The sequence below is a fragment of the Antechinus flavipes genome, chromosome 2 (genome assembly GCF_016432865.1).
Source record: "Antechinus flavipes isolate AdamAnt ecotype Samford, QLD, Australia chromosome 2, AdamAnt_v2, whole genome shotgun sequence".
Classification (NCBI taxonomy): domain Eukaryota; kingdom Metazoa; phylum Chordata; class Mammalia; order Dasyuromorphia; family Dasyuridae; genus Antechinus; species Antechinus flavipes.
In genome coordinates this window covers 84,026,079-84,054,009 of record NC_067399.1, presented here as the reverse complement: position 1 = coordinate 84,054,009, position 27,931 = coordinate 84,026,079, and the positions used below count along the sequence as shown (strand labels likewise).

Genomic DNA, 27,931 nt, shown 5'->3' with positions numbered 1-27,931 from the left:
AAGCAGTTGTCTAAGTAATTTAAAAAAAAAAAAACAAAAACACTAAGCATTCACTAATGCAAGAAGGTACTATATGACAACTTCTTGGGAAAGAGTGTAGATATTGACAAAAATGTTCTTGGGGAACAGAGAGCAGAGACTTGTAAAGATAATTTAAAGAGCATTGAGATAAAGTGAAGGGAAAGTGGGAACAAAACCATGAGAAATTTTCACATGAGTTGAGAGGGATTGGGGTTGAAAAGTCTTTCACAAAAGACTTCACAGAGGTGGTGACACTTTAAGAAAAGTTTCTAGATAGGTAAGAGATTTCAGTAAAGTAGAGGCAGTAAATTTCATTCTAGACACTAATTATAATAAATGCAAAGCATCAGACAAGATATAAATAGGGAAATAAAGAAAAGTATTGCTTGCTAATGTATGAATTCCCAAGTGAATTAGATAACTGGCTAGAATGTTGGTTGCAGATTAAGAACTTGAATGCCAGGTTCAAGACTGCAGACATTTTGTGAGTAATGATGATCCTTTTATGTCAAGGAAGGACTAAAAATGTGAAGAATTTAAAGAATCACTTCAAAATTTCTACTGCTTCTTTCATTTTCTTTTAGTTGATTTTGTGGGAATCTGGGTCATTTCTGAGGGGGATTCTAACCTGATTGGTTAGAATTGCTCTTGGAATTGGCTCTTGGAACATACTATACTGTTCCCTTAATTTAGTAATGTGAGAAGTAAGTGGGAAGAAATGGGAGCTGTCTAGTTTGGGAAGGGAGGGTAGAAGAATAGCACTGATGTTGATGAGTTGTCCAGAACTGGTTTCATCATTATAGAATCAAGGAATCACAGAATTTCAGAATGAAAAGGGACCTCTATGACACTCAGTTCAACTCATACATAAGCTAGAGTTGCCTCTCACAAAATGCCCAAAAGGTGGTCATCCAGAATTTGTTGGAAGGCCTCCAATGAAGAGTAACTCCCCTCCCCGCCCCACCACTATCCATTGAGACAGTCCATTTCACTTTGGGAAAAATCTAATCGTAGTTTATTGGGTTTTTTTTTTTTTTTTTCCTTTTACATTGAGCTTAAATTTTGTCTCTTCATCCCCACTCATTACTCTCCCCTAGTGTCATTTTGATGACTGTCAAATTGATTATTATAGTCAAGAAACATTTTTAAAGCATCTATTTCATGTCAGACACTGTGTCAAGTACTGGAAATAACAAAAAGAAAAAGAAAAGAAAAAAAAAATGACAGTTCCTGTCTTCAAGGAGCTTACAATCTAATGGGATCAAGCTGAAGAACTGAAGTCTCTCTTCTTCATTAACATTCCTTCAGATACTTGTAGATAACTATTATGCTTCTCCCTTTAATTTTTTCTTTTCTTCAGGATAAACATTTCTTTCACTTAATCTTACTATATCATGAAATTGAAGCCTTACACATTTCTGCTTGCCCTCCTTTTAATATTTCTGGCTTATTTATGAATTGAAATGATTTAGGCTATGATTTTTTTTTTTAATAAGGCAGTCCTCTTATACTGGGGCTTACTATTTGTTAATAGATTTGATTTTATAGCATAGGTAAAATCTGCATTCTGATTATAATAGATAATAGCTTGATAACAATAAAATACTGGATTTTACTATAAGCTGAGTTTTAACCAGGTTAAACTTTCATGAGAATAGCTCACATTTGTAGTAATCTTTTGGGTCCAAGCCTATAATTTTATTGATATATAGAATGCCATAGGAAGAGGACCCTTATGTCAATGTATCTGCAAATTACCATCTTAGAAAATTGCCTGTGAGGTAAAGGAATTTGCCCATGGTCACAAGATTCTTCCTGAATTTGAGAATGGATATCTACTTCCATCCACTGTCTCTCCTACCTTTTATTAACTATAAAAAAAAAAAAATTATGTTACAACACAGCTCTGTGAGGTAGAAAATTCAAGATGAATAAACTGAAATTGAGATTCCCATAGTCACTCCATTAGTAATGTCTAAAGAAGGACTTGAGTCCAGATATTTGGGCTCCAAACCAGGGCTCTTCCCATTGCCTCAGACTTCTTCATAGCAGTGAATACTCCCAAACACGCTGACTAGAAAACAAGTTTTTATGAGGTGAAGGTAGAGAAAACTGACGATAATTACAACCTGGTAACATTGAAAGTGACATCATTGATGTTGTCATGTTTTGTCCATATACATAGAGTGGGTGGAAGGAGAAACAGAGACACTAATACAGAGAGTGAGAGAGACACAGAGACAGACATCCAGACAGAGTCAGAGAAACAGAAACAAGTACAGAGACAGAGACAAAAATATGGAGAGATAGTGAAGCATAAAGAAGACAGAAATACAGAAATACACTAACAAATAGACAAAAATAGAGAGGAAGAAAGGGGGTGAGAAAGAGACACAGAAAGAGAGAGAGAATGTGTAATATATATAGTAGTACCTATCACAGGAGAAACATAAGCCAAGGGACATGGATTTTGCTATGGTTTTCCAGAGTGTGCTTGCCTTCTCTGTTTTCCAGCATTCTGTTGAAAAATGAACACAGATTTAAGCCATACTGCATCACAGGAGTCCAGGAGCTGATCCTGTTGTTTCATAGACATGTCTGGGTTGGTATCTATGGAACAGCTTGGGTTATCACCAAGTGCCCATTTAGGATGTGGCGTCTGCTGAGATGGCAGGAAAGCTGAGGCATTTTGAAAGGGAAACAAAAACAGAGAGGTCAGCAGGTCTTCTCAAAGCCAACTGAGTGACTCTTAGTGCATTGAGTAGCTCAAAACAGCAGGCACCCTATTTAGATTTCTAAATGGATGCCATAGCTGTACTTTGCACTTTCTGTCTTGGATTTTTCCCAAGGTTAGCAGAAAGAAGTCTTTGTGTTTTAGGGGAAGCATGAAAAATATCCACAGTCTGAGTTGCTTTCACCTCATGATTTTGTATCCCATTACACAGCTTAACCAGTGTGACTCCACATCACTCCTCTCAGAGCTTGGCAAAGGAAAAATGGTTCTAGAGTCTCCTTTTCCAATGCATGGTATTGAATGGTACTAAGCTGGTACATCCTGATTGAGTGTGATTTGTGTAATTAAGACTGACTAGCTTCTCTCTGGAAATGAGCATCTTTCCAACTCTATCTCTTCCAAAAAATTTTTTTTAATATAATAAATCTTGATTATGGGCAAGATAAGGGGCCAGAATGAAACTTGTGATTTCAACAGTATAAGGAACTCCCAGTTAACGAATGTGTCCTCTTTTGAAACCTCTAGTTTGAAACAATGAGAAGTTAAATGACTGGCCCAGAGTCATACACCCTGTTTAAAGCAAAGATGAGACTCAACCAAAGGCTTCTTGGCCCTCAATTTGGCTCACTATCTACTTCAACAAACACACTATTTCTCTAAAATTATTTTTTTTTAGTCTCAAAAAAAATATCCTTTTGGAAACAGAATTACAAATTAAGTGTTTTGAGTGGTAGGACTAAAACAGATACATTTTAAAATAAAGCAGTTTTCATGTCTTTGATCATTATTTTTTTTGCAAAGAAGTTTGAAAGACATTTGGATTTTATAAGATTGTTGAGCTGTCACTTAATCTACTACAGTAGCCAGCATGAAAGTCAACAAGTATAATACCTCCTAAAGTTAAACTCTAATATATCTGCCAAAAAGCATGAAATCTTTTGGGGGAGGAGCAGGAAGGATATAAAAATCATCAATCTTAACTGCTTGTACAAGTCTTGACACAAACTTTGGGAGGAAGATTTTCTTAACTCATATTTCCATTATAAAATCCTTATGCCATGTCATATTTTATTTTGCACTATGTTCCCAAAGAATTCACTTACCAGGTAATTTAAATGATCACATCTTAGACAGGCTTTTACTGAGAGAGAAAGTCATCAGAAATTGAACAATACTGTGACTGGGCAAAACATTTCTGACTTACTTATGTAGCCTTGTTGACAAATGGTTAGTAAGTAGCAAAAATGTCAAGTAGCAAAAATTTTGTATTCCTGCCACTTCAAATTTATATCTATCTTCTCAGGCTACACCAAAAGAATAAAATAATTAAGCTAATATTTACTACCAGTTTGTTATATATTGGTCCTTGGGCCTATGAATTTTTTCTTTAAAAATACTTTGATTGACAGGTAGATAAACAGCAATATTTTCAACATATACATATATATACTCATATATGTATATTGTATAATATATGGTATAGTCCTCTTTAAATAATACATATATATATATATATATATATATCTCTCAGATATACCCTCACATATACATACATACATATATATATACATATATATATTTTTTTTTTCTCTATCAAAAAAGTAGTTTTATATCCTATTATTTAATGTCCCTGGAAAACCTGTGATAATTTATTATTATGTGGTAATTAGGCTTTTCATGTCTAGCCTACATTGAATGTAAATAGATGTTTGCAAACTGTTGCTCCAATTCATCTATAAGCATTTTGAGAGCAGGAAGTATCTTACCTTTTTTATAGCCCTAGTACTTTGCACAGTGTATGGCACATAGTAAGCATTTAACAATTGGTATTCAACTTGTGAGCTATAATTGCTTAACAAAGAAGCAAATATCATTCTTCTAACTTCAAACACAGCTATGTCCTGTAACATTCTTTGAGACTTGTTTCTATCATTCATGGAAAGAACTCTTGCAACAGTTAAAAAATTTGAGGTCTTAAGGCAACCTAAGAATAATTAATACCTATGAAAAAGTAAAAGAAGGTCATGGAACTTTCTAAATTTTCTAAATTTTACCTAAGGCTCTCCGATCTCTTCTTCATCCTCCACTTCTTCTGATATCATTGCTCCTCATATCAAAAACTCAGGCTAGCATTATTAACATCATGATTCATCAGGTATGCCATGGACTAAACCAACTTGTGTGGACTAGCTTGGGAACTAATTACCACATATTAAAATTGTTTCTATAACAAAAAATATTTTGAGTTTCATAGGCAATTGATCAGCAAATGAACATTCATTTCTATTGAATACAATTTACTTTTGAGAGTACTTGACTCCCACTGCTTGATTAATCAAGGTCTTGATTTGATATAATGGGTATTTTTTATTCTTCTATTTTAACAATTTGGAAGTGTGTCTTATAGAGCAACTGTCATCATTATTATCATCATCTCATATTCATTTGAAAAAAATTTTTCAGGTATTCTATAATAAGTTACTATTCTATTATTTGTAATAGTTAATATTCTAAAGATCACTGGTAAAGTAGATAAATTAATTGTTATAATAAAAATCTAAGAATGGAAGCTCACAATTTATGGGCTCACCAAAATCATCCTTGAATCAGTTCCAGTAGCTGACAGCACAGGACAGAAACAGATATACACCATCCTCTCCCCATGTGATTATGAACTCCTCTGCTAGGTCTCAATATTTTGAATGTTTTTCTTTCCAGTAATTTGGAGATTGAGTATTTAAAAGACACCTAACTATTTAATTATAAGTACTTAAATAATTAGGAGTACTTGACATCCTCATGTTATTACAGAAGGAAGGGAAGGAAAGGAAGGAAGGGAAAGAAGGGAAAGAAGGAAAGGAGGGAAAGAGGGACAGGGAGGGAAGCAAAATTCCCTGGAATTTGCTTCCTGAAATTAGGATTTCTAGTTTATATGTTTAGGAAATAAGGCAAGAACTGGTTGAGATCAGGAAAACCTAAATTTAAATTCTACCTCAGATTCGTTCTAGTTGTGTGACTCTGGGTATATTACTTCACCTCTGTTTGCCTCAATTTCCTCATTAGTGAAATCTTTATAGCACTTACTTCCCTGTGCTAGTATAAGGATCAATGAAAATCTTGTATGTAAAAATGTTTTGCAGATTTTAATGCACAATATAACTTTTTCTATTAGCACTATTAGCCATTATTTATTACTCATACTTTATGTATTCTCTAAAGTCAATTGAACTCTTATGCTGTTTGAATGGCTACCTTTTTGTAAATGATTTCTCTTTGAAACACTGTTCCTCTTTCTTTTATGTTGTACTTGATACTCCTTTTGGTCACATAAATCTACTAGATCAGATACCATTTTTTTTTCTACCTTGTTACCTTTTCTATTTAAAATCTTCTTAACCAAATTTTTAAGATTCCAAGAAAATATATCTTTTAGTGATCTTTATTCAAGCACATTCCATCTTTGGCCATGATCTTATCATTCCTATATTTTAATCCATCAAAAATCCCAATTACCAGTTAGAACCATCTTCCTAAATCTGCTTTTCCTTATTGGTCTCTCATTTCAATTGGTAGCAATGATGACGATGTCCTGTTAGGTATTCCATTGCTTGCCTAAGAGATATTTAGCAGAACTTTCTCATTTTTTTCTGGTGGTATCATTTGCCCCCAAATGAATCTTCTGTTATAGTCAATGACTGTCAAGTTTAACAAGTCTCAGAAAGCTCTTGATCATATTCCAGATATATACCCTGAGAAGATAGCAGATATCTCTATTGATTGATAGCTGAATAATAACAAACATCTTTTAATTCAAAAGATTAGCTAATTATACAGTATATAAACCTACTTACTTTTAAAACTGGTCCAGGTCATGAGAAACTGACAATAATGTAAATCATGCTTCTTCCTTCAACAAGCATTATATGATGATCTTCCTTGTGAGATTTTATATATATATAATGTCCCCAGGTGAACTGAAAAGGGATTCGTCCTTGCCCTTTGAAATACCTAACTCCATTGGTGTGTTTAGGCCCTTGAACAGTGGCATTCCCAGGGCTTCCAACTACATTCATGTGAAAGAGAAAATGTCCTAGCTTTACCACTTTCTGAGGACTCATGCATATTTAACTAGATGATTAACACTTTGTGGCAACTTAAAAACGGATATGAAAAGTACTTCATAGTGACTCAAGAATTCTCCTGTGGCTAATATGTTCTTCCATAAAGAGCACAGAGAGGCTGGGGCTAGTTTTCTTTGTTTATGTGTAACTTTCTTGCAAGTAATCTGCTTTCTCTAGCAGGAAAGGCCAATCCTCCAACTTTGTTCATTGTTTTCAGTGAGCATTATTGAGCATTGAAGGACAGTGTGTTCATTTCTTCTCTTCTGGAGCTTGAACAACCAGAGACATGTCATCATGTTTGTCACCAGGTCAATGATGAGAGTCCATAGTAAGAATTTACTGTGTGAGCTGGATTGGTAACCCCCAGTCAAAGGTCTTTTTCTTGGGATTTTGCCTCACTTTTCTGGCTATAATTAGAACAGAAGCTATTTCTTGATCCCAGCCAATGTCCCCCTAAGAAAGAAAAGAGGGAGTCATGACCGCTGAGGATTGATTTCAAAAGCAATGGTATTTAAAAGGAAAGGAAGGAGACAAAGCAAGGCTAGATATAAAATTTCAACAAAAGGTTGAATAGACATTTTCTTTTCCTTTGAAAATCTTGTAATCCTTAGATTCTTTTTCAAAAGTGTTTGTTCAGTTACTTGAAGTCCTTACTTACAACCCAACTTGAGTTCAAATCTCAAGACACATCAATTGTGTGACCTTAGGCAAGTGACTTAACCCTGTCTGCCTCAGTTTCATCATCTGTAAAATGAGTTGGAGAAGTAAATGGCAAATCACTCTGGTATCTCCACCAATAAAATTCCAAGTGGGGGGGTCATAAAGGATCAGACATGATTGAAACAAATGAACAAATTGTTCAATAAAATTATTGTGTTTTTCCTAATGTAAGACCTAACTTTTTTGTAACTTCCTCTCTCTCTCTCTCTTTTTTTTCCCTGTTTCTGTTCCCTAGGGCCAAATATAATATATTTAGAGCAGCATCTTGGTGGCCTACTAGGTCAAAGATTGAAGTTTGAGGCAAGAGTTCCAATCTTGCCTCAGGTACATCCATTTGTGTAATCCTAGACAAGTTATTTAATTTATCCTGACCTTGGTTTCCTCATCTGTAAAATGAGCATGCTAGATTGACTGGCTTTTACATTTTTTAAACTTTCAGCTCTAAATCTATGATCTTCTAAGACTGACTTCTCTTCCACACAACCATCTTTTTTTTTTTATTACTAGAATAAATTAATAAGCATTTATTAAAAAAAATCTCTGCCAAGTTTTTGCTGCTGTTTAAGAAAATAAATGCAAAAGCTGCTGATGAAGACTCTGTGAGTCCCCACTCACCATCCTATCCTTCCTGCTTTGGGTACTCTGGATTAACTCATCAGTGTCCTTCTCAAACTGCGGCTGTGAGAATTGAACCTAATACTTCCAGTGCAGTCTGACTAGAGCAGAGGCCCACTCCTTATGCCTAGAAGCTATGTCTCTCTTAATAAAACCTAAAATGGCATTAAGAACATTATTCTTGATCAGAGAGTCATGAATACCCTTGTCTGGGGCCATAATTTGTATTTTAATATTTGGATAATTGTATTTCAATATGATTCGTTTCCTTGATAATGTTATATATTTTGCTTCATGTACTTAAGATCATTATCCAAATTGCCAAAGAGTTCCATGAAACACAAAGGGTTAAGAATTCCTGATAGCCGGACTATTTAAGAGAGTAGAATGAGGATCAATATAGCTAGTGGTAAAGTTATTTAGATATAGACAACTCCATTATTCAGTAGGGACTAAAAATATTGCATGTACCGAAAGACTTTTTTTGTAGAGGCATCATATATATCTATTTCATCGTGGCTGTGTGTGTGTGTGTGTGTGTGTGAGAGAGAGAGAGAGAGAGACAGACAGACAGAGAGAGAGAGAGAGAGAAAGAAACACATGAATATAAATTGCTTCCAACTTCTATTCTCATTGTATTCTTCAAAGGAAATCGACATTAACCAAGTATAGCTGAAGGAAAATTTAGTTTTCCTAAATGATAAGCATAGTTCTCTGTTGGTTAATTCTCTATAATAGAATTTTTAGATAGTTACTTTTAATTTCCTCTTAATTTCATCTGAAATAGGACAATTTGACTGTGCCAGGCTAAAGACAAATAAATGGGTAATTTTAGGAAAGTGGGGAAAAAGCCTTTTTTTTTTTTTTTTACATGATGGAAATGTGAAACAGTTGATATTCTATGCTTGAGAAGATGGGCTCTAGGCCCAGGTGAGCCAACTATCTGTGTTCTAACTAGCCATAAACATGAAAAATAGATATCACTAAATAAGAGAATATGAATTGATATCTCTTTACTATTGTCCACAGTTAAGTAAGCTATATAGCTCAGCTTTTAAAAAGTTCAGGCCATCCTTCTTGTATACATGGCAGTGAAATTGCAGAATGAATGAAAAATGACACTGTTTTCTTAAACTACAGGAAATTTCTCCATTTTCAGTTGAACTTCTGCTAATTATTCAGTAGGCTGCATTGCATTTTGTTAGTAATTTAGAACTAAACCATATTTTCTAGTCTTTGCATTACAAATTGCACATCCTCATGAGAACCAAAGTACAAATAATAAATGACTTGAATATTACATACTCTGATAAGACTATCTTCAGGGCAAAAATGTTATTAGCAAACTTGGATAAACTATTTGCATGGCCAAGTTGAATCTGTCAAGCTAGTTCATCAGCTGAGTTAAATAAGATATAACATAGATAATAGAAATATGAAACTATTATCATCTGTCACTGATTTTTGTATTTATATATTCATTAGATGAGATTTAATTCCTCAAAGGAGATGGTTGAGAACATATATATATATATATATATATGTGTGTGTGTGTGTGTGTGTGTGTGTGTGTGTGTGTGTGTATGTATATGATATATATATGTAGGAGGGGAGTATCCTTATTCTCTCCAACACTTTGTCAAATGATAAGGTTAAGAGGAGAAATATAATTTCAATGTCACTTATATCCTCTTGGTGCCTTTGCATGCTATGCTATTCATCTGTTTTATCATCTCGGAACCAGAGCTTTCTACCAACATTCCCAAGACTCATAACTACCATGACCTGCTCTTCCTACATCTACATATTTGAAATATGTATATATTTCCTATATCTCATCCAGCAACAGAGTCTCTTTAATTTCCCACAAACCTAAGACAATACCTCTAGTCAACTAAATCAGACTGGCCCTTTCCTGATCCCATGACATTTTTTTCCCCTTCTCCTTCACCCCACTCCAGGGAGCTAATGTGTCTTGCCAGAGACAAGAGCCATACTTTTATTTAATACAAAAGAGTGATGATAATGATGAGATTTTCAGATCAGGTAGGAGAAGGCTCCATACCCATATAAATAGAGAAGATACTTGGGTAAGAAGCTCTGCTTTGCTGAGCCTCTCAAACCTACTATTGTTGTTGAAATGTTAAGCTTGATTTGGTTTTTCTTCCTTTGTAATAACACTTTGGATTAAAGTTATCTGTTATCTCAAATCAGGTAATACTTGTAAAGGCTTAATACTGTGCCTGGTATATAGTAGGTTTTTAATAAATGCTTATTCCTTTGGCCTCTCTCCTCTTGTGTCAAATGAGCAGATTCAACTAGATGCTCTACAGAATTCCTTCTGCCTTTGAGACTATGTGAGACTTATGAGACTTTGAGATACTAAATGACTATACTTTAACCCCCTGCAGAGCTGCCTCTATAATGTGTGTTTTTTGGCATCTTCCTTTTGAATTTTAACAGGTTTCAGGAAAAAAAAATGATCAAAACTAAGAATATATGTAGTGCATCCAGCTGAAATATGAGTAAGCAATATCTGATAATAAAGAGGATTCATTTTTGACTGCAGTATCCTTTGACTTGCAATGTAACCTATAAGGTAGACTGTAGACTTGAGTCTAAATGAGAGAAGACAACATGAAAAGAAGCACTGAGATAGCACAGAGGGTGGAGGTTTGGACACTTCACTTCATTTATGTCTGCCTCAGTTTTTTCATCTGTAAAATTTAGATAATAATAGTGGTCGCCTTCCCATAATTGTTGAGGATAAAATGAGATAAAATTTGTAAAGTGCTTTGCAAAAGTCAAAGCCACTAATTGTTGCTATTATTAGCACTGTGATAAACTCAGGATACTTTGAGGCTATAACTGAGGATTTCCATTTCTTTTCATTCCTTCAAGTAGCATTATACTTAATTTTTACAAGTTGTTAATAATAACTGGCTTCTGATAGGTTTTTAAGGTTTTTCAAATGCTTTGCATACATTCTTCACATATTTCACTTCTAACTACATATTGCTCATATTGTTGTAAGGTTTTATAGTTTAAAAACATTTTCATCATAACAATCCTATCAATTACATAATACAGATACTTTTAACCAATTTTATACATGAGGAAACAGACTTTTTGGTTTTACCTACAGTAGTATGGCTGATAAGTGATAAAGAGTTGAAAGTTGGATTCAAATACAAGGCTTCTGATTCTTGAGTCCAAGACATTTTTTTGATAAACAAGTTTCTCTCACTTCTAGAAAAATTTGACTTCATTAATTTTTGTCTGGGAAATAAGAAAAATCCTTAAGAATCACTAATCCTTTATCAAGTAAGTGCTTACTAGGTGGCACAGTGAATGGAGCCAGGAAGATCTGAGTTCAAATCTAGCCTCAAATACTTACTAGCTGTGTGACCCGAGGCAAGTCACTTAGTTCTATTTGCCTCAGTTTCCTTATTTGTAAACTAAACTGGAGAAAGAAAGGACAAATCATGCCAGCATCTTTGCAAGAAAACCTCAAATGGAGTCCAAAAGAATCAGAAACAATTGAACAGTTTAACAACAATGCCCCGGTACTATGCTGAGTGCTAAGGACACAAAAACAAACCTTCAATCTTAAGGGACAATATTTACAAATAAAATAAATTCAGAAGACAGAGAATTTTAAATCTAAGCACCATCAGCTGATGATACCAGGAAAGGCCTTGTGTGGGAAGTAACATTTGAGCTCAGTTTAGAAAGAAAAAAAGTCCCAGTTAATAATATCATTAGACTAAGATTATTCTGTTAAAATCCAACAGTTTGATCCTCTGTATTGAGAAACTGACAAAATTACAAATATATTTAGTCAAACAAGTATTATTAACTTTCTATGTGTCAGACACTGCCAAATAATGAGGATTAAAAAAAAGTGAGGGGGGGGCAACAATCTCTGTCTACAAGAAACACAATGAAATTAAATGATGTGCTCACAGTACCCAAAGTGATAGTTGAATCTAACTCCCAAGTCTAGTGCCCTATTAACTATCAGCTGCCTTTCTTTTCCATTCTGCCATACTAATGTTCAAAGAATCTTTGAGAGGAGAGACAGATAGTTGTTGGGGACAGAGAACTAGAAAACTTAGCACAGTACAAGGTCCTAAAGAAGTCCTCAATAAATATTCTTAGCCAAGCAGAATGAAGTTGGAGAAGCTCCATTTTGTAATAGTGGCTAGACTCTTTGGAAGTGAAGACACTATGTTGATATAAGATAACTGTTGTTAGCACCAAATAAAAATTGGGAGTTAGCACAAGCAGTTGGGATTGAATTATCCTGCATTTGGACAAAAAAAGAGAGTAGCAAAGCTGGTCTTTGGCATGTTTGATGACCTTGCTAAATAATGACTCCATACTAATCATATCTAGTAGAGAAGCAGAGTTGTTCTAATTTCAAAGCAAGCAAGCATTCAATTTCCATTTGGAAAACAGAACTGATATCACTATTGACTTAAGCTCATGCTCTTCTTGCCACATGTTCTCTAAAGAGAGAATTTTGATCTTTTTTTTATTTGAAATTATTATTTTTAATGTGCAGAGTGAATACTGAATTACTTTTAAATATGTGTTGTATATTTGACATTTGAATTCACTGTGCTCTTCATATCTGGGTACTTAGTCTTTGATGAAAATAAAAATTCTTTAAAAAGTTGTTATTCAGCTGAATTTTCTTTATAGAATTTTCTAGTGCTATAGAAATTATATTTATTTGCAAAGTGCACATTGTTGATATCAGGCAACATGATAAAATAAAGAATGCTAACTGAGGAGGAAGTTCAGTTTTACTTCTGATCTTAAGACTCCCTGAATCACAGTTTCAGAGGGATTTGGATTTGAAATTCTTTCTGTTGTAACTTTAAATCCATGATGCTATATATTGATGAAAGGTAGACATAATCAGTAAATTTTACATCTCTGGTCTGTTTTTATTTTGAATGTATTCTTTCCCTGAGACTATTGTACTACAAAATTTCCCTTCAACTGATGTTTGGGTTTTTTTCCCTCTTCTTTATTTTCCTTCCTCTTTTCCAGCATCATATATCTCCATCTTCCTACATTCTGTCTTCCAAAATTGTTACTTCAGTCATCTTTTTCTCACTGTCTTCAGGGACCATTTTTTGTGGTTAATAAATTGGTCTTGGTCCCCTTGATCCTTGATCCATTTCTCCTTTTATCTAATTTACTTAGCTCTTTAGCCACAGTAATTCTCTGAATGTTTTAATCCTGTAACTACATTATCTATGCATAGTTGTTTGCATATTTTCTTTCCCAAGATACCATAAGTTCCTTGGTTGATGAGGGACTGTGTTGTTTTGTTTTTGCTTTCTTTGTATCTCCCAATAGTATCTGGTTCATAGTAGGTCTTTAATAAATACTTCTTGATGACTGAAGCCAGTGCTATTCTAAGGAGTATATAAGCTATCCGTATTGACCAACTCAACAGAGTTCAGTATTCCACTTCTCTTTGACAGAAAAAAATGATTTGCTGGAGACTGCATAGTTAGCCTAAGGAAAGAATCACGACTTGAATAATTATATTGGGATTCCTGTATTTGGTGCTTTACTTCAGATAACACTATCTCCAAATCAATAATCTTTGCTATTATTGATATATTGTTGCTGATTAATGTAAATATATGTAACAATGAAGTAGAAACAAAATGCTAATATTTAAATAATATCAAGTATGTTATAATTTGTCCTAATTTGGGGGAATGACTATGTCCTATTGACAAAAAGCATTTTTTAATATTATATATATGCCCTGAGTCACAAAAGAATGACTGGAAGCATTTTCAGCATTCTCAATGTACTGTGATTATACAAACATTGATGTCATCGGCAGAATCACTACATGAATTTGCATTTGTATGATATCCACTTTTGTAAAATAATGTTTGAGCTGAAGATTTACAAATTGCCTACTGTGTAACTCAGATGAATCATATTTGCTCATTCCAAACAAAAGGATGTTCTTCATTACAGTGAGAAAAGGTGAGATGCAGATTAGAGGCTGCCAAAATGTTAGGGAGTCACAAGAAAGGAAAGAAAAGGAAAGGGAAAGGAAAGGGAAAGGGAAAGGGAAAAGGAAAAAGGAAAGATAAGGCAAAAAAAGTCAGTATTCCTATTAACTTAGAGATATGAATGTCTTACTAAATTTAATATTCAGTCCCTCTAATGAATGAATAGCTCAATTCCAAAAAATCTGATGCATGTCCAATCATCTTCAGTGGAAAAGGAAAAAAGGATACAATAAGGGTGTTTCATAACATTAAGGACTCTAGTTTCCAGAGTTGACCTCTTGACTTGTTCTCCCATCAATCCTCCCAAATCTATTAATCCTATTTATTTATTTATTTATTTATTTATTTGGCTGAGGCAATTGGGGTCAAATGATTTACCCACGGCCACACAGCTAGGAAGTGTTATGTGTCTGACATCAGATTTGAACTCAGGTCCTCCTGGATTCAGGGCTAGTGCTCTATCCACTGTATCACCTAACTGTCCCTAATCCTACTTCTGATCCATGGAAGCAGTTATGATAGCATTCCCTAATTCTCAACTGACATGATTCTGTGGTTTTTAAAAAGGTATTTTCTAGTATGGTGCAATTCAATTCAAATACTATTATTATTGTTAATGATAATAGTAATAGCTAACATTTATTCTGAACTTACTATGTAATAGCACTGTACTAGGTACTTTGTCAGTGTTATCATGTTTGATCTTCACAACATCCCTGGGATGTTGGTGCTCTTAAGTGACTTGCCCAGAATCACAGAATTAGAATCTGAGGCTAGAATACCTTGCTGACTCCAGGCCCACCATTCTATCCATTGGACCACCTATAGGCTGAGCACAATTGTAGATGGGGAAAGATAACAAATAATAAGATAATGATTGACAAGAGACAACTAATTAGATTTGAGAATAAGGGAGACAGAAGAGTCAAGATTGGTTCTACTTTTGCAAACCTCTTTAACTAGAAAAATTGTGATTCCCTCAATAAAAAAAAGGTAAGTTTTCAAAAGGGACAAATTTGGGAATGGGAGAAAATGAGTTCCATTTTGGATATGTTAAGTTTGAAATGTCTTGGAGAACATCTAGTTGGAGATGTTCAGGTTTTGGAATAATATATATGAATATAATGGATGCTAATGAGTTCATTGCAAAAATAGGTAAAGAAAAGAACTGGGCCTAGGTCAAAATCTTGAAAACACACAATTAAAGGATGGGCATGAATGATAATTCTTGGAAATAGATTGAGAAGAAAGAATCAGGAGACAATATCAAAAAGGATAATCATCAATATCAAAAGGTCAAGGATAAAACCAGAGAAAAGGCCATGAGTTTTTAGCATTATATATTACTTGGAACTGGTATAGGACAAACCTGAAGATAAGGCAATAAATGGAGGAAAAGGGAGTGATTCAGAAGTTATTACAATAGTCTGGGTGAATAGCTATAAGATCCTACATTTAGGCAGTGATGAATGAGATTAGGAAAGGAGACATCTAAAAGATGTTGAGAATTAACAGGTCTCAGCAACTATGGGAAACCCAGTGACATAAGTTACTTCCCAGAGAAGTAACCAATGTGAAAAGATAGCCTGGTCATGTGGACCTACGAGATAGAAAGCCAAAAGCCAAAAATGCCTGCCTGATTTGGGCCAGCAGCCAGTTTCCTCTTCAGCTCCATAATATGTGTATTGTTCTTTGACACTTTTTCTAAAGGTTGTCTAATCTTGTCTTGACCTATTATGCAACAGGGATCCTCATATCTCCTGTATTCAGTTTCCTATTCTTTGAAATAGCAAGCAAAACTCCATTATTTCTCTGACACTACTGGCATTGTAACTCCTAATGATCTCTGATAATTAAGTGCAAGAGAGACAATTAAGATTCTTATAGTTTTGTTCTTTCTTCTTAGTCCTCTGTAATTGTTCTATGATAATGACATAATTTGTGCCCTCAATTATATGAGAATGAATACATCAAGAAGAAAATATTCATTGGGCTAGATTAGAGAATGGCTTTTTTTTTTTTTTTCATTCCTTCCTTATCCTCCATAGTGATTTGGGGAAAGAGAATGAGTTTAATGCCTTGAGCTCCATATGTCATATCCTACCTGAGGCAAGACTGATTCCTGCTAGTCTTTAGGCCAACCCGTGGGCAGGGTCAATGAGCCTGGGGCAGTGAAACAGGGACAATGGGAGGGGGGTGCTGTTTGAAATAAAAGACCAGACAAATTGAATATTTGAAGGTCTGCAGTATGCAGAAAGCCAAGAAAGGTCAATTGCTAGAGTAATTCAAGGCTGGAACATACATTCTGTATTAGGAAGTCAGAACACTGGGAGGAACAAGGAATTGAGTATTTCTTTTATCCAATCTGATTCTTCCAAACTCCTATTTGTTTAGCTTTGGTTTGGTCATAAACTACATTCACTAGGACCTCTTCTGACAATACTTTGTACAGTCATACACAATTCAGGATAACCTGGAATAGACAAGAAATGAGGTGGTCGATATGTTGAACATTTCCTTCCGTATTTTTCCTTCAGTTTCTTCATCAGTAAAACCAGATCATGCAATATGACAACTCTTTTTTTTTTTTGGGGGGGGGCTGTTTTATTTTTCTAATTGCATGTGAAAATAATTTTCAACATTTACTTTTATAACATTTTGATTTTCATTTTTTTTCTTCCTCCCATCTTCTCTTTCTCCCTCTCCAAGAAAACAAGCAATCTGATATAGGTCATACATAGATTCATATTATACACATTTCTACATTAGTATGACATCACTTTTGTAAAACATTCAATAGACATTTAAATGGTTATTAAGTTCCTAATATGTTCTAAGCAATTTGAGGATATAAATATGCAGTGACTGAGCTCTTCTCTCAGAGACTTTATATTCTATGGCAGGTATGTATGGAATGTGATAGATACAATGAATAATTCATCTTTACATAATATGTTAAGATTTGGAAAAGATTGCTTACAACAATCTCGTGAAGTAGATAGCAAATCACATTCCATTTTACAGGTGACTAAACTGAGGCTCTTAGAGGTTTAAGTGACTGACCCATGTCCACATAGCTAGTAAGGTGGGATTTGAAAACAGATCTTCAACATTCTTTCCATTCTACCACACTAGCTCTCAAGCATAATGGGAGTAAAGTAAAATAAGTAAAATAGGAGAACATCATAGGAGAGGGCCAGACAAATTGCTCTAGAAAAATGGGAAGGGAGAGATCACTAATGATAAAAACAACATTTACATAGCCAATTTTTTTGTGCTGTGCATTTATAATCTCATGTATCTAGCATTCATATAATACTTTAAAATACATTATTTCATGTGATCCTCTCAATCTCACTATATGCTATTATTATCATCCCCATTCTGTAAGAAAATTGAGTTTGAAAGATAAGCTAAGTGACTCTTACTTAAGTGTTTGAGGCAGTAAAACTGAGATCTAGTTGACTCCAAGTCAAGGATCTATTTAGTGTATCACCTATGTAGGTATTACAAATTGGTGTGGAGAAATCACAGAAAGGCTCCAAAGGAAAATGATACCTGAAGTAGACCTTGAAGGAAGGAAGGGATTTTAATAGGGAGAGATGGGATATTCTAGATACTGGGGACATCCATTGTGAATACACAGATAGGAAAGGGAATGTTGAAATCAAGGAAGTGCAATTTAAGCATAGAAAACATTGAGAGAAGTCATGTGAAATAAGGGCTAGATAGCTTGGTTATGGGGGACTAGATTGTAAGAATTTTTTTTTTTTTCTGAGAAGCATTAGGAACTTTTGCATTTGGAGATAGGAATAGAAGTGCTTCAAAATCAATGAAATATTTTGAAGACCAGCCTCCAAGAAGGAACAGGATCCCACTGCAGAGCCCAGTAAATTCAGAACTCTTAATCTTTATCTTACTATCTTTTTAAAAAATACAGTAATGTGTAGTATTTATACAAAACTTCTCTTCTGACATTTAATGCCAAAAGTAATTGTACATCTAATGGGAAAAGGCTTGGCAATATGATAGTAGCAGAGAAAAGAAAAAAAAAAAAAAAACATATCCTATAGGTCAGCTATTGTAATGTCAAACAGTAATTAAGTGCCTATGTGCCATGCACTGTGTCATGCACTTGTGATACCCCCCCAAAAAAAGGCATGTGACGGTTCCTGCTCTCAAAAGGAGCTCACGCTGTAATGGAGAAGACAGCATGCAAACATCTATGTACAAACAAGTCATATGCAGAATAAACTAGAAATAACCAACAAGGGGAAAGCATTAAAATTAAAGGGAATCAGGAAGGGCTTTCTGTATAAAATGGAATTTTATCTGCATTCAAAGGAAATCAGTAGAGCCAGAAGATGGATATGAGGAGGGAGAGAATTTCAGGAAGGGGAAAAAGTCTTTATTTTCCATTCTGGAAAACAATTTGGAATTATATTCCAAAAACAATGAAACTCTTACAAAGAAGAAAATACATATGTAAAAAAATTTATATAGCAGATTTTTTTATGGTGACAAAGAACTGGAAATAAAGGGTTTTCATTAATTGAGGAATGATTGTAACAGTTAGTGTATATGAATACAAAATATTGTTGTGCTGTAAGAAATGAGAGAAATGTTTTTCAAAAAAAAAAAAACTCAGAAGAACTATATGAACTGATGCAAACTGAAGTGAGTAGAACAAAAAAACAATTTATACCATTAAAACAATTATTACAATTATTATTAAAGATAATCGATTTAGTAACTCTGAACATCATGACCAACTGCAATTCTAAAGATCTCACAAAGAAACAAGCTCTCTTAACTCTAGAAAGACAATATTCTTTTCCCTTTTTTGTTCTTTATTGTTGGTGTTATTGTTGGGTGGGGTAAGGATGAGAAGGCATAGCTAATGTGGGGATTTGTTTGCATGACTATCCATATTTATGATAGGGTTTTCTTGCCTTCTTAATGGATGGGAAAGGAAAACGTGAAAAAAATTGGAATTGAAAATGAAATAAATTGAATTAAAAAAAAAAAGAAAATTCCAAGAGTCAGGAGATGGATTGCCAAATCAGCAAAAAAAAGTCATTGTTATGGGATTGTATAAAATTTAAGAAGTATGATGTAAGTATATTGGAAAGGTGAACCTAAAAGTGATAAAATTCCTGAGAGTTGATGATGGAACTAACTGAAGGTGAGAAGGACAGAAAAAGCAGAATGAATAACATGTCCTGGAAAGAGGATTAAGAGAATTTTTATAATAGTAATTAGCGATATGACAGATTTTTTTAGCCTATGTCTTACATGCTTGACAAGCAAACTATTACATCATAATTCTTTCTTTAACTGTACAATAAGTCAAACTGATCATCTCCATGTTGGTTCATCTAGCTGAAATTGCATTGATTAGAAATATGGAAATAGTAGGCATTCTTAAAGTACCATCATATAGATGGACTTTGAATTTGCCATATTTATAGATGTTGAAGTGAATTTTGTGTGACTTAGTTAAGTGTGAACCAGGGATTCATACTACAAGAAGGGATTGGATGAAGTAACCTCTAAAATGCCTTTTAATTGTAAAATTATGGTTCTGTGACTACAAATGATCAATGATACTAGATACACATTTGCCTTCAGAACTTCACTTCTGTTCTTCTTAGTTACACAACTTAGAACCTTTCTGAGAGAGATGGACCCATTAGGTAAAAATGCTTAGAGTATAATTGGTCATTTCTAATAATGCTATTAACTTGTTCTGTGAACTCATACAATTGGTCTTTGTGGTGAGCTTTTTCTTCTCAAAACGCAGCCAAGTGAAAAAAGTTCAGATCTTTTATTATCTCCAATATAGCCCGGTTAGCTTAGAGGCCTATCTCTCTGCTTGGTTCCAAGAGCTCTCTCCGAATGTCGCCAAATCCAAAGGTCTGGTCCTTCAGCCTCTGCCTCTGCTTTCTTCAGCCTGCAGCCAGCTCCACTCTTCATGTCATTCCGGTGAAATCTCGACTTGTAGCTTCTTCACTCTGAAGAACTTCTTTGACTGGCCCATTGAAGCTCTATTTATGCTCCTTCAAGAGAGAGGGATTATGGGTTTTCTCCCATAGTGCTCTCTGGCCCAAAGAGCTTTAAGGGAGGTGTGGACTCCCTTGAAGTTAGAAAGTTTACTTTGTGAAGCTGGCATACTTGTGAACTCCAATGAGTAAAGGTGTGAACACAAGCCTTGTATTAATTAGTTCTACTTAGTACCTTGTTTCAGGTTCTGGCCAAAATCTTCTTGTAAGATTAGATCAACTCTAATTAGTTAGCAGTTAGTAAGGATTCCAACATCTCCCCCTTTCTTTTGTTAGATGAAAACACCAAAGGAAATAGGAAATCTAATCAGATTAGTGGGTTTCTGAAGGGGTACACATAAATCCATCAATATGGGCCAGAACTTTGTAACAGATATACATGGTATACATAAATCCATCAATATGGGAGGCATTATACATAATTTACAAAAGCACATAGCAATATAACACAGGCTAGTAGTAATGTAACAACATGAATCAACCTGAAAATTTACACATGTCCATAAGTCCTAGAAATAGTCCATAAGGAATCCATTGTCCATTAGTTCATGTGCCAGGAATCCAATAGTTCCTGTAAGCCCTGAAGTACTGCAAAAAGTCTCATCAACAATTTTTCATCTTAAGGAATCCAATGATTCTTGCTGGTTTTTTAAGAACTAAAACAGTTTCATCTTGTGTTAGGAAATCCAATGTTTCCTGAAGATTTTAAAAGTCTTTTTAACAGTCTCCTTGTCAGCCATTTGATTCTTTCTTCATCTGTGGTAATATAAGCAGATCCTCTTCCCCAAGCAGTTAATCTAATTCCCTTCTATTTACCAAATTTGGGATTTCGCCTCATCATCTGGTAATTACATTGTAGCCATTTGCACTGGATATTGCTTTGTTGTCTTAAAAGGCCTGTATTCTTCCCAACTGTAATTCTGATTGCTTTTCTGTTGGTTGATGACATCAGAATCCTGAATTTCTAAAGTCTCTCTGGGTGTAACTTCAGCTGCTATCATATCCCACCTGTCCTTTGATTGATACTTTGGAGCTGGGCCTTGCCTCTCCTTCCTCTGGGTCGATATACATTTAGAGGCCCAGTGAAAGCCTCGGTTACATTTTGGACATGGGGTTTTGGGTTTTCTCTCACCCTGTCTTCTCATTGTATCTCTGTATCTACATTGGGCTCTTAGATGTCCAATTTTTCCACATTGAAAACGTCGACGAGTTTCTCTAGAATTCCTTTGCCAAGAAGGACCTTGTCTTTCCATGTTCATCATAGTTTGGACATAATAAGCATTTGTGCCCACTGTGGCACAGCGTCTTATGATCTCCTCCAAAGGAGCATCTTTTTTTAGCCCCCATATAATTCTTTTGCAAACCTCATTGGCATTTTCCTTAGCCAAATGTCTAGTCATTATTTCTGTTGCTGCATTATCTCCAATGGTTCTTATTACAGCTGTTTGTAAACGTCCCACAAAATCTGCAAAAGGTTCATTGGGACCTTGCTCTATTTTTGTGAAAGCATTATTTCCATCTTTCTGTCCAGGGAGAGAATTCCAAGCTTTTATTGCAGCCTTAGAAATTTGCTCATACACTGTTATGGGATAATAAATTTGTTCTGAACTCTCTGCATACTGACCTTCACCAAGTAGTTGGTCAAAAGCAACTTGTACAATAGCTCCTGTTTGCCTATTGCATTGGGCTTGAATCCTACATAATTCATGAAACTCTGAAAGCCACAATAAATTTTGTCCCGGTTCAAGACATGTTTTAGCGATGGATTTCCAGTCATTCAGGGTTAAGATTTCATAAGACAAATTATCCAGTAACATCTTCACATAAGATGACGTAGCCCCATAAAGAGTGCAACCCTTTTTCAAATCTTTAATTTTTCCCAAATTAAAAGGAGTGTATTTTCTCTCTTTTTGACCTGAGGAGTTGAGCTCTTCAATCACAGGAGATGCATTTATAAAATCAGATATATCTTCTTCTTCATTTTTTGCTTTAATTAATGCTTTTTCTAATCTTGTCAAATTCTGCTTTACAGGAGAAGCTGACTGTGTTTCTGTCTCTCTCCCTCCCCCTTGTTCCACCCATGAAGGGTTAATTGTGGGGGGAGGGTCATGAGATGTGGAATTACCTAATTCCTCCTGCTGTGAAGTATCATACTCAGAATTGTAATTAACTCCATTCTCATCTGATTCATCCTCCTTTTCACCTAGTAAAGTTGGCACTTCTTCTTCCTGTACTTTCCTTTTCATCATTCTATCACTTAAATAACTTCTTATAGCCAATTGTATTACATTATATGTATTAATTATTGAGTTAGGCCCATTTTTATCATAGAATTGACAAAGATCCTCTCCAACCAATTTCCATTCATTTAGATCTAATTCCTTATCAAGAGAGAAACAAGGACATATGTCCTTTACAGTTTGTAAAAGTTCAGTGATTTGCTGTAAACTTATAATTAAACCTTGGCTTTCCATAACTTTGACAATGCTCTCTAAACATTTTCCTTGAACAGAAACAGGCTGTTTTCTAAATATCTGTCCCATCTCAGCTGAAATTCTACTTTAACTCGTTATTCTAACAAAATTTCTTTGTTGCACTCACCCTAATTTCTGGGTTGAAGAGTCTTTTCCACTGGATCAGGATCAGAGGCTTTTCCACTTGAATCAGGATCGGAGCTTTTCCACTGAAATCCACTGAGGGGGTCTGTTAGCCCCACGTTGGGCGCCAAAATGTGGTGAGCTTTTTCTTCTCAAAACGCAGCCAGGTGATAAAAGTTCAGATCTTTTATTATCTCCAATATAGCCCGGTTAGCTTAGAGGCCTATCTCTCTGCTTGGTTCCAAGAGCTCTCTCCGAATGTCGCCAAATCCAAAGGTCTGGTCCTTCAGCCTCTGCCTCTGCTTTCTTCAGCCTGCAGCCAGCTCCACTCTTCATGTCATTCCGGTGAAATCTCGACTTGTAGCTTCTTCACTCTGAAGAACTTCTTTGACTGGCCCATTGAAGCTCTATTTATGCTCCTTCAAGAGAGAGGGATTATGGGTTTTCTCCCATAGTGCTCTCTGGCCCAAAGAGCTTTAAGGGAGGTGTGGACTCCCTTGAAGTTAGAAAGTTTACTTTGTGAAGCTGGCATACTTGTGAACTCCAATGAGTAAAGGTGTGAACACAAGCCTTGTATTAATTAGTTCTACTTAGTACCTTGTTTCAGGTTCTGGCCAAAATCTTCTTGTAAGATTAGATCAACTCTAATTAGTTAGCAGTTAGTAAGGATTCCAACAGGTCTTGTTGCTCCCAATTGTTTTATCTGTAAATAGGATCTCCTAGCACTGCATTTTCTAATAATAACTCCAAACCTGGGGTTATTAGGTCACTTCTCTTATTTCATATGATCCTCATCAAATGAGATAAATAGGTAGGTACTGCTTTTTTTTTAATTTTACATATAGGAAAATGAGACCCTGAGTTTTGTAACCACTTACCCAAGCTCACACAGCTTGTTAGCAAATGGACTTGAATTTCATATTTTATGACATCTGACTTTAGCATGGGCTTAAAAAGAAATTTTGAAATACTAAATCTTGGGCATTCCATAGAGATTAACAGAACCGACAGGGACCTTAGAGGACATCTATTCTAATTCCTCCATTTGACTAATGAAAAACTGATACCCTGACAGGTAAAGGTGACTTATCCAACATCACAATCCAGTTAATGGCAAGTGATTTGAACCTAGCCCTTCTTAGTCCTATTCCTGGGCACTCTTCACCCCATCATAGTCAATGTTTCTGGGCAAAAAAAATTAATCTCGAGATAACCACAACACAATGGACATCACTGGAAAGTATTTTCTTTGAGTTACTAATTTTTTTCTCCTCCTTTTCAGACACATTTGCAAGCAAAGTGGCAGCCACACAGGACCAATATGCAGATGCCTCCATTGGCAATGTCACCGGCAGCAATGCAGTGAATGTGTTTCTGGGAATTGGCGTGGCCTGGTCCATTGCTGCCATCTATCATGCAGCACATGGAGAAGAATTTGAGGTCTCCCCTGGCACACTAGCATTTTCGGTCACCCTCTTCACTATTTTTGCTTTCATCAATGTTGGGGTACTGCTGTATCGACGAAGACCAGAAATTGGAGGTGAGCTGGGTGGGCCCCGGACTGCCAAGCTCCTCACAACTTCACTTTTTGTCCTCCTGTGGCTCTTGTACATTTTCTTCTCTTCCCTGGAGGCCTACTGCCACATAAAAGGCTTCTAAAGGAACAATCAGATATAGTAAATTTATATATATAAATATATATATAAAGATATATGTATAACGAACAGAGGAAACTGACATTTGTCATGTCCACTTACCTGCTGATGGAATACAGTTTCAAGAGAATACTTTGTACTAGGGCAGAAGTAAGAAACCAACAAAGTTCTTATCCCAAGGGGCGCCAACATGTTGAACAACAAGCATGGATGCAGGGCCATCTTTGCAACTCTACCTAGAAAGGTGTACTCTTGAGATTGATAGACTACTTTTTTTGTTTTGTTTTGTTTTTTGTTTTTTTTTTAAATGACTGATCTAAGCGCAACATGGGCTTTCAGTTATCAATTAAAATCAACCAGATTACTTTTTTTTAAATTAAGCATCTGGGCAAAGGAGGGGTATGGAAGGGCCAGGGGTGGGGGTTTTCATTATTTTATTATGAAACACCATGCTTATCTTCAGAACTTATGCAGAGGCGAATCTGTTTCCAGGAGGAAGCATGTGAGTATGTACTAAAGGAAGACAGGTAAAGGATTCTGGGTTCAGATTATGTCCTAGCCACCTAACCAGGGAGGCACTCTCCCATCCTTACATTAATGTCCCATTCTTATTTAGTGATCACAAGGATAACCTCTTAAGGTTCTCAAGAAAATAACAACACTTTGGTCCTTCTCTTTTAATTTCTTAGTCTACCATTAAAATAGCTCCCTCCACTATCCAGTGCCCCCAGCTCCCTCCTCCAGTGTGCTTCCCCCACCAAAATCATAATAATTGTTATTGTTAAAGTGTTCCAAGAGCACACTATTCCTTTCCATTTGCATATCATTAGCCTCCATTCAAACCATCTGTCCGAAAACAGTTTCTTTGTGGTCCTCACAAGGACTGTCTTGTCAATTTTATTTTTGTTAATATCCATGCCCTATACAATCTCAATGCAGTCTTTTCTGAACATTTGCTTCTTCTTCATACTCCTGTTAGAGAACGTTGTTCTGATACTTTTTACACTGTGCATGGATTGAAAAAAAAGAAAAAAAAGGAAAAAAAAAGAAAAAAAATCTGTATATAGAATAGTATAACAAAAACTGTTATCCCATTCAACAATGTTGATTGAACATTGAAGACATGAGTGAGTTTGTTTTTTCACAATTTTTTATTTTATGATTGGATTTGATTATTTTGAAATAGGAGGAGAATATTTTTTTTCTTTCATGCATCTGCACATCAATTTCTAAGAAGCAATAATTGAACAGAGAAGTTATAGCTATTGTTGAGGAGCCACCAGGCAAATCTCAAAACATCTCTGTAAATCATCATCTGTCTATATGGAACTCAAAACCAAAGCATGTAAAAAAATCACTAAATTACTTTGATGAGAGACATTATATAAATCAACGAGTGAAGTGTGCCTAGGTTTTGAAGACATGTGGTTTTTCCAACAGTATTTATTTCACTTTTTTTTTTTTTTTTTTTTTTTTTTGCCTGCCACAAATGATAGATAATGAGGGAAGAGGACAAGTTCTGTTTGGAATTTGGTTCTGGGTTTGTTTTTTTTTGAAAGACTAGGTTAGGCTCTCTTTTTCTTACTATATATACCACTGTGTATCTACGGGCAATAAGGTAAAATTGACCAATGAGCTTTTAAAAGGATACTTCCTTTATATCTCACTTAAGATCCAATTAAATCAGTAAGAAATTAAGCAAGGTTCTAGCCCTTTAAATAGGATAATTCTTTTAGTTTCAAAGAACCTAAGGAATAAAGTAGATGACATGATAAGTGGATGACAATAAATATGCATCACTGATGTTTTTACATAAAGATCGACTCTAGGCTTAGAAAATTACTGGCCATTTTCATTGGTCCCAAAGTATCAAGGTTTCATTACCTTCATTGAAACCTGGATGTATATTTGTTATAACATTTCTCCCCTCATCCTCACCTCATTGTTCTTGTAAAAATAATGTAAAAGTCAAAAGTAAAAAATGAACCCTCGTAGAGACAATTCTACCTTGAGGTCATCTAAATGACAAAAGGAAGAATAAATCATGACCCAAATTAAAGGAACAGTAATTCAGTCTAGTTAAAAAAAAATGTCAAGAGCAACTCTTTTCAGGTATCTCCAAACTATGTCTCCTTTTCTATGTTGAAATGAACATATGAGTTTAGAATAACCCCTTATTTATACTTTGCTGAATCTGGCAATCAATCTATCAGTTACTAAGCATTTATTAAGCATTTATACTATGTGACAGGTACTTAAACCAAGAGTATAACAGGATGTATGCAAATGTAGATTCATGTTGGAAGTTCAAAATAATGAGATGATCTAGTTTTTTATGGGCAGGACTAGGCTGCAGTCTCCCTTGTACCCTTCTGTTCTTATCAATCAGAGACCTATTCCTGGTACATGACAATCAGCAGTAAACTCAAAGGCAGCTGCCTAAATACAAAACTAAAATAGAAACTGTCAAGTAATGATAATCACATATGTGAGTTCTGTAATCAATTAAAATTCTTTGCACACCTTTTTAATCACATTTGGAATGATCACATCCCCATAAAGGATTTTCACCGAAAAAATATAATGAAATCTTTGTCATTTTTACTTTTAAAGAGGTGAAGTGTTTTGTTTTGGGGTTTTCTGGGCTTTTTGTTTGATGTTTTTTTTTTTCCTTCTTTTTGTTTTAGTAAGGAAAACATCAATACTAGAATCTGGTTGTTCAGGGTTCTTGTAATTATTATTATTATTATTATATTTGTGTAAAGTTATTTCATTTAGTTTGTTTGATTCTTTCATTTTGTGTGTATTGTGCACAGATTTAGGAAGAGAGTACTCTTCCTTATAAATGGTACACATCATTGACACAGACAAATAAAGTTTCTAATTGTTTCTGATTTAACTGGTAATGACACAGCATGTTCTGTATCAAATGATTTTCCTCTTATCATCGTCATCTAGTTATCTCTTTTTGATTTTTTAAGATTTGAAGAATAAAAAAAATGAGAAAGTGATATCATACAAATGATGGAAAAGAGATTCCCAATGTTCAGCCTCTCCCATATGACAGCTGTTGGGTTAATTTCTAATGTTCTAAGACAACCCTTGGATATAAGAGTAATAGTTTGGTGGACTTCATAAGAGGAGGGATGGTTAGCCCTGGGCAAAATGAAGGGAGCACGTAATAATTTGACATTGTTCTAATATTTGTTTTTATCATCGTATTTGTCATCCTACTGTGCTCATATTCTGTCAATAGCCAGTAATTGCATCCATGGTTCTCTGGTCAATATTCATGTTGTTATCTCAAATCAGAGAGATGCAATGAGGCTGATCAGGGGCTTCACATTTCAACA

At 35.0% G+C, this 27,931-nt stretch overlaps 1 protein-coding gene across 4 annotated transcripts in view; it reads left to right on the top strand.

The window, feature by feature from the left end:
• The window catches only part of SLC8A1 (solute carrier family 8 member A1), a 365,779-nt gene extending 338,302 nt beyond the window's left edge, over positions 1 to 27,477 (top strand). For all 4 annotated transcript variants that reach the window (XM_051975165.1, XM_051975164.1, XM_051975162.1 and 1 more), the window contains one exon: positions 24,206 to 27,477. In XM_051975165.1, the coding sequence (XP_051831125.1) occupies positions 24,206 to 24,582 (377 nt within the window). In that variant the 3' untranslated portion in view covers positions 24,583 to 27,477. The remainder of the gene's footprint in view (positions 1 to 24,205) is intronic.
• Positions 27,478 to 27,931: the final 454 nt, after the last annotated feature.